The sequence below is a fragment of the Nicrophorus vespilloides genome, unplaced genomic scaffold (assembly GCF_001412225.1).
Source record: "Nicrophorus vespilloides isolate i.1.1-1 unplaced genomic scaffold, Nicve_v1.0, whole genome shotgun sequence".
NCBI classification, from domain to species: Eukaryota; Metazoa; Arthropoda; class Insecta; order Coleoptera; family Silphidae; genus Nicrophorus; species Nicrophorus vespilloides.
In genome coordinates, this window is record NW_017096541.1 from 25,136 (window position 1) to 37,444 (window position 12,309).

The window sequence follows — 12,309 nt, forward strand, 5'->3', positions numbered from 1 at the left end:
AAATCGATAGAAGATATTTTTTTTATACTGAATACTAAACATTTCTATGCAAAATATACCGGCGGATAACAATAGACTTATTCTATTCTTAGGATTTAAACTTTGGAATTTTTATGTGTTAACCGCACCCGCTTTTTCAAATATCTTTCTTCGCTACTTTCTCGCGATTATAATGCAGGGGGTCCGTATCATATCGCTCATGTGCACTACTTTAACAGTGTAGAAGACGAACTTGAATTTGTCACTACAAGACAGATCGTTTCTACTAAAGAAAGTGCAATTTTTGTTATTTGTTTACAAAAAAGGTTAGTAATTATTTGTAATTGAAATAATATAGATATAATTATAGTACTTTTTACAATGTGAAAACTGATTATTTCCTATGTGACGCTGAATAGGACATAACAAAAATATTCGATTCAAAAGATCACTTTTTAATTAGAATAGTCATTCACGATACCTTCTTAAGTACAAACATTGATAAAGAACGATCATCTATGTTACAGATTCTCTCAGGAAAAGCCAACTTGTTGCTTCTTGAAATTATCTTTGATTTTATTTAATAAAACAAAATATTTCAAGTTTTTTTTTAAATCCATATGATGAAGTAAAGAATATTGACTTTATGTCCAATTCTTCATTAACTAAGTGTCCAAATACTAGTTAATTAATTGTGATTTTGCTACATTTTCGACAACCCCTTAAGATAATTACATCATCGACCACTCGTATGAAAGCTGAATGTCTCACCTTTCCAACGAGCCTACTGGCATCTTCGTACTACCTCCGAGTCGTCTGCTATGAGCTGTAGAAAATTGGAAAAAAAGTGTATAGGATTTAGCAAAAAAATAGATTTTCGTTAATAACTCGAAAAGTAATAAACTTTTTTATGATTTTATTGCATAATCAGATGCACGCAAGCGTTGCGCAACTCTTTATGTAACAAAAGTTACGTAATGTTTGTTTCGTAACAGAGAAATGACGTTTTTTTTCGGTTTTTCGTGAATTTCTCGACAACCCCTTAAGATAATTACATCATCGACCACTCAATTGAAAGCTGAATATGTCAACTTTCCAACGAGCCTATTGGTATATTTGTGGTGCCTTCAAGTCGCTTGTTACGAGCAGTTGAAATTGTAAAAAAAGTGGATAGGATTTTCTTAAACATCGCTGTTTCGTTGAGATCCGACGACTTTTCACGTTTTTTCTTAATTACACAAAAAATACCTAACTTTTGTTGCATTTCATGATTGCAAAAGAAAAGCGCCTCCCTTACCCAACTGTTTATGAAACAAAAGTGCCGCAATGTTCGTTAAGCAACATGAAAAAGACGTTTTAGATTTCAAGTAAAACTTTGGTGTTAAATTTTTAACATTTTCCTATTTTAGATACTTGTAACCTAAGTTTTACATTATTTGCTCATTGTCTCCAATGAGTTTCTAACTAAGATTCAAGCATCTAGATTTTTCTAACACGCTTGACACAGTTTAATTAATTCTCAATTAGACTTCAAGTAGTTTGAACTTGAACTTTCGCTTATGCAACCACACGTGCAGCGTACGTTGTGTTGTGACCTACACTCGCATCCTAACATCTCAATTTCCAATTGATTAATTTATAGTGCAAATGCAATCAGCGTGATTTATGTAATCTCCTATTCAAGCGACGAAAACCACATAGTAAATATTCATAATCGAAATTAAATTTTAATTTATTAAACACTGGAATCTGGCGCTGCGGGCTGCAATTTTTCCCAATTAAATGCGTGGATATATATAAATCACTAACTAATCAGCTAATTGAAACTGGAAAAGATTGGACGCAATGAAGCGAGATTGAATAAAATAAAAACAAGTAGGGTTTTACATTCGATGCAGTATAGATAATGAGCGAGGCTAGTCAACAGTTACGAAATGCAAAAAAGCAGCGTAACAATGGAATATTATCTTTTGCGTGCTACTTATTTAACATCAACAATGATTTTCGAATTCCTCATTTTTTAGTACGAAAACTGAATTGAAACAAATCTCTAACGCTTTGTAATTTCACATCATGATTAGATAGTTATGTTGCTAAACAAGCAAACCTAATTGGTATTGGAATTTTAATTACTTTTTTTGCTCGATCATTTTACGCTTGTCATTATTTAAGGCAAGGCTTTAAATTACATGTTGTCAGACTATATTATATGTCTAGTTTTTACGATCGTTTACACAAAAAAAAAATTATAAAATTTGTTGATTTGATTGCTGTTAGGAAAATTTTGGTGAACAGATTTGTATATAATATACGAATGTTTGTAATAAGTAACAATATTCTGCTTTTTGAAACCGCACTAATCGAGTCACAGGGGAACTTTGATAATTCACTTTTACTCCATTTGGGGTAATTTACCCCGACCCCTGAACTTCATACATACAAAATTGAATAATTGTGTGTACTATCAGAGGAATTTGCGAGTTCTTGAGAAATATGAAACCGTTTCGTAAATCATGAGTTGACAAAGGTAAGACATTTCTTATTCAAAACTCAGATTACTTAAATTTAATTATTTTATAAATGTATTTGTGTTACAGTTATTTTTTCATTGAATTTGAATCGTTTAATCTTTGTATCAAACATTAAGTACTCTATTGACGCCATCCGGAGTCTATACAATAAATATTATATAATCTTCTAATAAAAACATTGCAACTTATCAGAAAGGAAATATGATTCATTATAAATGGTAATAAATTATTTCGCAATATCAATTTACAAAAAAAAATTTTAATTGTTGCAAATTAAGTACTTTCCAATTTTCGTTTTGAAAAACATTTATGTATTAAAAATGATAAAAGGATAAATATCAATGAAAGTTGATTGAAGAGTTCTATTTAAAGCGTTTAAACGATTAATAAAAGAAATCGCGAGCAATAACAATCCAATGTATATATATAATATTTTGGACTTTTTCCTTGACTGAATGGACGTGCAAAGTGTAAGTCGTCGTATTGGTTGGTGTCCAGTTGTTTATACGAACGCACATCATCATTCAGTGTCTCGCTACTAAGCGGAGCGAAAGCGCGTAAACGCAATTTGAATTCGACAAACAGTTTTTGTAGTAGTTGTCACGTAAATTGTTACCATTGAAAACAGTTTGATAAAGTGCAAGCAAAATTCTCGTGAACAGTGTTTACTGTTGTACAAAAGAAGGTAAACGATAAGAACCATGACATAGATTCATGCACAAGAAGTTCAAATACTTTTCTCATAGTTTCTGCGCTCCTTTTAGTTTCAATTTCCTAACGTAAGTTCACTTTGTTCCCCAGTTATATTTAAAACTATATGTTTGTGAAAGACAATAAACATATTTTTGGAACGGAATCCGTAGTAATGGGATGAAGAAATTTTCATGTGTGTTTTCGTTATTAAAATCTACGAAATCTGCATTATTTTTATTGCTATGCTTTTTTAATGATAGTATTCGTAACTCAGTCGACGTCCGTTTCCGAAAACATCAAACATATTTTTGCATTACCCATAAATTTAAAAAAAAAATAAAAAATTTAACTTTTTTTATATTTAAATTTTATAACTTCACATAAAATAACTATGTTTTTTTTAATCTTATGAATCCAATATTACCTAAAAAATGTATCTACTTTTAGATTTGTTATCAACAATAATCTATTTTGTTTTTTTAATAAACTATGTCTATCGTTTGATAGATTTAAAGTACTTTTCTTTTCAATTAAAAGTTTACTATTAACGTCTAATTTTTATGTTATTGCTATAGAAAAAAATAAAATTATATAACAATTAGATATTGAATATCAGGAGAATCACGATTTATCTGATCTATTGAAATGATTTTTTTTGTCATATTTTAAATAATTAGTTTTTTCAACTATTCGCAAACGATTTGTTGGAAACTTAAGTTTAATATAACTAAAAAGACGTATTTTCCATGTATCATATCATAATTTTTATTATAGATTCTAATCAAGAGTGCGAAACTAATTAATTATTGTGATAAATTTAAAATTTGTTTTTTTTTGTCGCATTTTAAATAATTCAGTTAATGTATGAATTCGAGTATTTCATTAAGAAAATAAATATTTTAAAAATACGTTTACATAAACAAAGTGGGCTTTTGCTTCTTTAAATATAAATTTAAAATATTTATTTTTTGAAAAAAAAAAAGAAGTTATTTTCGTTTCCAAAACATGTTTCAAACCTCATTCATTATGTTATTGTTCTGATACAAAATATTTCATAACGCTGAATGTCTTCACTCAACTATCCCAATTATTTTGTTTTTCAAGGAGTTGCTACATATTTAATTTAATTATATAATAAAATTCTGCAGATATTTCTCAACCACTAGAAGGCGCGTATCAAACTGACAGCTGTCAATGCGTTGTTAGTTGCTTTTGTTTATCTAATTTATTGTGTATTATTTAATAACTTTAGCATTATCCAGATTCCTTTTATGCATTTACAATACTGCGGTTGACGTAATAAATGTTTTATTAATAAATATTTCTGCATAAATAATGGAGCAGTGCACCTGCGCCAAGATGCCAAAGTCTACAGTATTTTGTACACGGTGAAAACAAAACTGAAACCAAGGCCTGCTAAAATATCTCTATTTGCACATATTTTCTATTAAATCTCATAAATTAATAATATATATAGCGAAACTAATTATACATAATATATACAATCATTATTTCTACTCGATGTAAATAAATTATATATATTATGTGGAAAAACACTAACTTTGTTGGCCCTGATTGAAGAGCTATTGTGAGCTATGGGCTAATACTATTTGGATTAACACTGATTGGGGATTAAACAAAATGTGGCTTAAATTTGCCACTTGTTTGATAATATTATTTGCAAGAACTGTCGCGATTCAAATTACATAATTTATAGGGTAACATCCTAGAAAATTTACAATGAATAGAAACTACTCAGAAATGTAAATTTTCATTATGTGAGAGTGATAGAAATAAAATTTAAATCAATGACCTTATTGCATACAACAAATGCAATTGAATAGTGTTAAAAGCAACACTAGAAGAGTCTTATTTTTGAGTACAAAAATATGTACAAAATCTTGTAACTTTTGCATATTCTTATATTGCACATGTAAAAATAGAAATTGAAATATTGGTTGATTGAGAAAGACATTGGTCGATAGCCTTTCGACCTAAATGTGGCATATAAAAATTTGAAAATAAATAAATTTGCATTACAAAAATTGCATATATATTATGTAAGTATTATCTTTATTAGGGATGGATTATGTTCTAAAAGCCTTTGTGTACTGTGCTAATATAGAAACGTTTGTTGATACATTCAGTGGTGTTCGTTTTATGTAATTCCAGTTCTATCAGTAACGGGTGTTGCGTAACTTTTTAAAGGTATCAAATGTAAAGTAATTAATTATATAATAATCACATATTTATCGGAATGTAGATATGCAGTAATGGATCAAATTGTGCGGTTCCGATTAGTCCGGTTTGAAAATTGCAATAGAAACTAAATATTTTATAAAAAATTAGTTTAGAATTTTTTTCTCAGACATAAAATCTTTTTGTGCGTTTTATTTTTGAATTTTTCGATTAGTCCGTGATATTCACTATGTGAGCTATTGCTACATATCTAATTTATATACAATATAGATAAAATAATAAAGAATTATGTTGAATAAATGTGAATTCGAAGAATAAATTGTTAAGAGTTTATACTAAGAACAGAGTAAGAAATACGTTGTTAGTACAGGTATACTAGTTACGTAACGTTGGCATTGAAACTTCGGTTGAAAATAAAACGAAACTGGAGACTGGGAAAGTGAATCCAAATATTTACAAGACACGAGATGAAATCATATTATATCATCCACTACAAATTCGGCGCTGATGCTTCGGGTAAGATCAAATTAATTTGCATGATGAATGCTTCGGACAATCACTGCCGAAAGATGCATACAAATTTAGCAACAACAATTAATGTAATAATAGCGTTTGTGGCCTTGTGCAGGTGTGTGTGTTTTGTACGTAAATTACTGTTTAAAGGTAAGAAAAACGAGAGAATCTAAACGGCAGGATTTTGCAATAGAATTTGTCGATATCGGTGATATTAGGTGACATCAGACTGTGCTGCACCTTCTCAGATCGCGACGTTTTCTTATGCTCTCAGCGATAAATCTATTGTCTTGCTCGTGACATAAGTCCAATCTAGATGACACAATTACTGTAATTACTATAATTAGTATAAGTATATAGTTCGAATTATAAATACAACTTGCGGCGTAAACATTTTGATTTAACAACAATGAAATCATCTAAATTCGAGGAACTGTATTTTGTAGCTGTACCAAAACAGAAAATAAACTAGTTAGAAACTATAATTTATATTTTGCAAATAGACCAGTCGGTCGCTTATTTATAGATTCGACATTTGTATATCGAATTAATTATATTTTGTATTCGTGCGCAAATATAGTTCCTAGAGTTAGTTTATTTTTATCTTTTTTTTTCCCATCGTAAATTCCAATAAAATTTTTGATTGGCTGAAAGAATGTATTAGGATTACGATTCGATGGTAATCATTATTTTTAGATGATATATGTGTTTAGGATGTTTGCCAGAAGTAGGACAAATTCACAACATTTGATACATTTCCCAGTTTCATTACATGTTAAGGTCGTTCACATTAAATGACGCAGTTTATTTATAGCAGTTCTGTAGGTTTTCAAAGAAAATTCTTTTATATACGTAAATTGTGTCTGTTTCGCTTGTCCCAATTATTTTTTTTTTTAAGTTTCAAAGATCGAACTTTTGAACTTAGATTTTTGTGTTTCATTTTTGTAAATTACGACACATACGAATCTAATTTCACGGTCCGAAAAACCAATTTAAAACCAATCTTAACAATGAAATAGTAAAAAAAATATATTGGTTTTTATTTCTATATTAATAGTCAACCTATTTGAAGAACGCTTATTTAGACTTTTGGTTCTTTTGATGAGAAAGTGCGGCTCCCAACTTTCATAGCTATGATGTAAAAATTCATTTAATTAGTAAATATAGATTGCTACGTGCGGCTCTCTAGACAATTTCTCAATTGGCTATATGATAAAAGTGGCTCTCTACTTCAAAATAATTGTGGACCACTTGTCTAGACATCGAAATTAACTAAACAAATATAAGAAACGTACTAGTAGATTAAATAATTTGTTTATTTTAAATAAGCGCCGATAATTATAATTTATATGCAAATATGCAATGAATAGTACATTTAAATTTTATCATTAACCTTTTCTAATCTCCAAAACCCAAACAAATTATACCCTTGATCGAAAGAGTTATCTGGTAGAGCGAGTAAATGAAGAGAGCGTAATAATTTTGCAAAGTGTAATTTTATCTGCAAACAAAATTTAATCGACATGCAATGGAACTGTTCAAGTTGCGAATTGCTGAAATCGAAACCGGGGTAAATAGGAAATGCATGAATGGCTGCTTTGATGATTAAAATTGGAGTGATCTATCACACATTGGAGCGACCTTCAAACATTTTATTAGTTTTCAATCGGTAGTGCACGAAAACAGTTTTGGCACAGACAATTGAACTCCAGATACCTGGGAGTGAGTATACCTGACTGTGCCTACATCCTCTCACCGACAATTCAGTTTTTTTTTGTTGCAATAATCCGACTGTTCTATATTCATTGTTCCAGTGCAATGCTCTTGGTGTGATTGTGTGAAATCAACGATGGCTTTACAACTCTACCATCTATCTCTTCTGTTGACATTCGGTGAGTACTCTTATTGGAATACATAAGTAATATTAATATTAATATTTCTCATGTGAAACAAAATAGATTAGTTTCGTAGCGATCGCTCGATGATAGCTGGAAGGTTTTATTTAAATAACTCTAATCTATCTACTTCGTGATTGATCGTTCTAATTGCAAAAGTAAATAATATCTTGTTAGCGCAATCCATTCATGACTTCTCTAAATATTTCGCAAATTTGTTATTTATCCGTAGCAAACAAACACTCACAGCATGTTTCAAACAATAAATATTTATTATTTTAACCTCTCTTCCCCGATATAATACGCATTTATATTGATAAATAATCGCGATGATTCGAATCATCTTATCAACTTTCTATATTTCTAATGTTACGCACGACTTTAGAGAGAATTACTATTTTTTTTGCAGCTAGCGAAATTACTAATTTGTGTAACATAAATAAAACTGGAGGAAAGTTTAGTAATAAAATTTAACTTGAAAAAACAATAAAAAAAACTTAATCTTGATTAAATTCGGTGGGTCAACGTACCGGCAAACAGCTAATTGTACCCACTTGTAGTCGATTGCTTTTGATCTATGCATAATACTTGTTTGTTTTATCAATTACTGATAAGTTGATACTTGGAAAATTATTGTTTCCTATATTTTCGAAATTTCAAAATCATATCTGACTAATCGAAAAAAAACTTATAATTACTTATTGAATTATATTATATTTATGCTAAACTGATTCCTATTAAATCCTAAACTATTTCACGAAATTCATACTAAAAATTATAATTAAACGAATTAATTAATAAACTGAGAAGTACCAGAATGAGATTTTTTATTTCAAAAATACAAATTTCCAATTATTAATGATTAATTTATAACTTTAGGATTTAATAAGGATTTTCCAATTCCCACCATAAACTTGTTATTAATTTAATTATGATTATCTAAATTACATGTTTATTAACTCAGATTATATTTATCTAGGCAAAAAAAAGAGAGGAACGATTAATTAATTATTTATAGATTATTGTTTACGCTGAAATTTCGCAGGTCATAGGTTTTGCAATTTCTTTTTTTAATTAACATTTTTATTATATTGTAGAATTAGCAAAAAAAAAATTAACAAAAGTTACATCGATCATAGATTCGAAATTATAACAATATTAATACTATAATATATATGGTTAACAAATGTTGTTGAAAAAAAATTGAAAACAATAAAATTTATGTTGATAGAAAAACACACCTGATTGAATTTCTTTGTGAGTAATTTACAAATTGAATTAACATAATTCATCAATATTAATTTTTGACGTGAAGCTTAGAGAATGCACGTCGTTTGATACATGAAAAGTCAATCATGACATGTATGTTAATCGCGATGTGTGAACGCACCAAAATGTAAATTATATCACAATACAAAGAAAATAACATACACCTTCGTCGTTTTGTTAATATTTGTAAACATATAAATATTAATTTCAGTGTTCGCGCTGTGCCAATCGGACTGTCCAAACGGTTTCATACAAGTGCACAACTGTAAGCGATGTTACCACTTCAGCAGCGAAAAGTTGCCTTGGAGGGACGCCTATTTCAAATGCAACAACATGAATAGCTCTTTGGCAGTCTTGAGCAGTAAAGAGCAGAATGCCAAGATGCAGGAGTATTTGCTTGCCAAGCATTTAGGTAATTAAACATTATTTATGCCTTGCTTCATATACATGAATATATTTGTTTCTATTTTGAATATCAAATAACTTTATGCTGATTACTTGCATCACCACCAATTCACATTCATCTTTAATTAAAATACTCATTGACTAAACCAATGAAAATAACTTCTTTGTCATGGTTATTAAAAAAAGACAATAAGATTCCACCAAAAAAAAAAACGCAATTTTGTATACAATTTGGTCAAAACTATAGTTCCTTCTGAATGGTGGCTTGGAGGTAACTACGATTGGGAGCAGGACACGTGGAAATGGGCAGCTTCGGGGCGAGTAATAAAGAATTCGCAGATACGAAAAAAACGCGGGAAACATTTGAATTGGCACTGCATAATCCTGGATCCATCTCGACGTTATAGGTAAGTCATATAGGACAAAAAATATAATTCAATAGCAGCAGTGAAATAAATAAATAATAAACTGAAATCTGCTTAATGCAGAACAGTAAACATTATGTGCAATTCAGATTATTGGTTTCAATTAAGAGATAAAGGCAAGCCGAGGCCAAGTTATATTTGTTATGCATGTGCTTCAATTAAAATGATTTGGTTTTACCAGATGGGATTCGAAGAAGTGCACCGAAAAATATAATTACATTTGCCAGAAGAAAGTCAACGATTTGAAATGCAACAACGATATGCCCGAGATTATATCGATGGACGCGAATTCGATCGAGAACTCGATTCATATTAAACAGCGGCAAAACCAGGCCGCGTACAAACGTAACGTTGTGAACAAAAAAAATGTTGATGTTTGTTTGAATTAAGTGATTTTTTTGTAGCGATCCACGTGATTCGTGATCCTTCGAAACCTAAGGCGATATGTCCGAAACATTACAAGCACATCAAAGGAAAGTGCTACAAATTCAGTAGAGAAGCTCTGACGTGGCAGGACGCTTACTATACGTGCGATTCCGAGTACAACGCGACTTTGGCTTTGATTCCAGGCAAGAATCAAGATTTGGCTATAAGGAGAGCATCGCTGAGGTTGCATATAGGTGATGAGGAACGGTGGATCGGGGGTATTTACGATTGGGAACAAATGGCTTGGAAATGGGCTGTTAACGGTGGGATTATCCAGCATCAAGCGCACGATCGGGAAAGGCTACGATGGAACTGTCTAGTTTGGAATCCGAAGATACACAACAAGTAATCAATTCGTAATTAATTTCAATTTCACTTATTTTTTTTCTTTCTACTTAGATGGAGCTCGGACAACTGCTTGGCCAGGAAAGTGTTCATTTGCGAAACAAAACCCACGTACATCAAATTATCGAAACACAATTCGAATCAAATCAAACCTGCGTACACAGTCACAATGAACATAACTTATCATCCGCCTGCAAATTCGATTCGTAATTAGTATTATTCCATTTTAGTTTATTTTTAATTATCGAATTAATATTTATTACTTTTAATGTATTATTATATTTTAATTAATTCAATGTAAATCTTTTCCGTACGTTTTTGTTAACGTAATACAGTTATTTTTGTACCTTAAAAGTGTTAATTAATTAATTAATATTTACGCGCAATCATCGTTCATTCTTAATTTATACTTGCTCCCAAAAATGGTAATCAAAATACCATTTATTCAATGACTAGAATAATGTATGTTTATGTAACTGTAACTGTTTTTTTGTAAATAAATGTGTTAAAGCATAGTTTAAATAATTAATTAATTATCAATCTAAAATATTGAAATTCTGAGCGTTTTTCGTTAGACGGTTTTAGTGAGCTATATCTCACGATATATACGTTGCATCTTGTCATTCTATACTGCGAATTAAAGGCGACTTATAGATTTAAAAAAAAGTTCTTTAACAATTTTGTGTGAATCCAGTTGTGTGTTAGAGCGTTCCAAATTGAAGGTAGAAAAAGAGAAAATTCGATACATTCTTCAGAACCACTACAACCTAGGGAAAAAGCAGAGCAGCGAAAACAAATTGTGTTGTTTATGGACACAATACAGTATAAAATGCAACAGCAAAGTGTTAATTCCAACGCTTCTGTTCTGGTAATATGGATGTCGAAGATAAGACACGCTCTGGTAAGCCAATGTTGATAAAATTATGGAAATCGTTGAAGAGAGCACTTATTCCATTGCCCAGGAACTGAAGATTAGCCAGAAAACCTTTTGAAACCATTTTTACTTTGCCCAATATTCTGTTATAAATCTATTTATATAAAAATTAAATAATAAATTAAATTGTTAACAATTTACCAATTTCTATAATAATTGAATGTGCTACAATAAAATAAAACAACTAATAATAATAATTCATTGACCAAGACACAAAACAATTTAGTATTTCTATCCAAAAAGATTAAATTTAATATTACGAAGAATAAACAATTAGTTTTCGCAGATGAGAAAATAAACAATATTCCTTATAAGATTACCTAGTGTACCTACTTTCCCAGTTCCTTATAAAAATCTTACCACTCCTTAAAAAAAATCCAGCAAGCAACTTCCCATATTTAAAATTTCTATTTTAAGACATCACACTAACCCGATAATTCCCAAGTACTTCTATTAAATATACATATTTTTGAAATAAATTATGTTATTTTCCTGTTATCCACGTACTCATTGTGTTGTTGACAATTTTTTTTTTGTAAATTCTGCACATTTTGTATTTTTTTTTGTTGATTTATGGATATTTAATTATTATATTCTGACTCTACAAATTTCGCTGCAAGTCGCTCATGTATAATGTCGTAAATGCGTCTTGATAATCGTTCAGTGTGCAGATAAAATCGTAGAAATAGAAAATG

The 12,309-nt window shown here is 30.0% G+C and overlaps 1 protein-coding gene across 4 annotated transcripts; it reads left to right on the forward strand.

The window, feature by feature from the left end:
• The first annotated feature begins 3,011 nt into the window (after positions 1-3,011).
• Positions 3,012-11,083, forward strand: LOC108557356 (lymphocyte antigen 75-like). 4 transcript variants are annotated; one of them, XM_017913836.1, is made up of 8 exons: positions 3,012-3,195; positions 7,459-7,637; positions 7,730-7,807; positions 9,291-9,491; positions 9,732-9,891; positions 10,091-10,254; positions 10,314-10,680; positions 10,735-11,083. In XM_017913836.1, coding segments are annotated over exons 2-8 (1,131 nt in total). In that variant the 5' UTR covers positions 3,012-3,195; positions 7,459-7,636; the 3' UTR covers positions 10,895-11,083. The 4 variants fall into 4 exon arrangements, with proteins under 4 accessions (XP_017769325.1, XP_017769327.1, XP_017769326.1 ...); XM_017913838.1 differs by lacking the exon at positions 7,459-7,637 and having other exon boundaries at positions 3,012-3,289; XM_017913837.1 differs by lacking the exon at positions 7,459-7,637.
• Positions 11,084-12,309: the final 1,226 nt, after the last annotated feature.

Bases quoted from the DNA above. Each gene is read 5' to 3' on its own strand.
- LOC108557356 (XM_017913835.1), top strand. From the start codon at position 5,870: ATGAAATCATATTATATCATCCACTACAAATTCGGCGCTGATGCTTCG. The intron at 9,492-9,731 runs GTAATTAAACAT...TCAAAACTATAG, and splicing joins TTTGCTTGCCAAGCATTTAG to TTCCTTCTGAATGGTGGCTT. The intron at 9,892-10,090 runs GTAAGTCATATA...TGGTTTTACCAG, and splicing joins GATCCATCTCGACGTTATAG to ATGGGATTCGAAGAAGTGCA.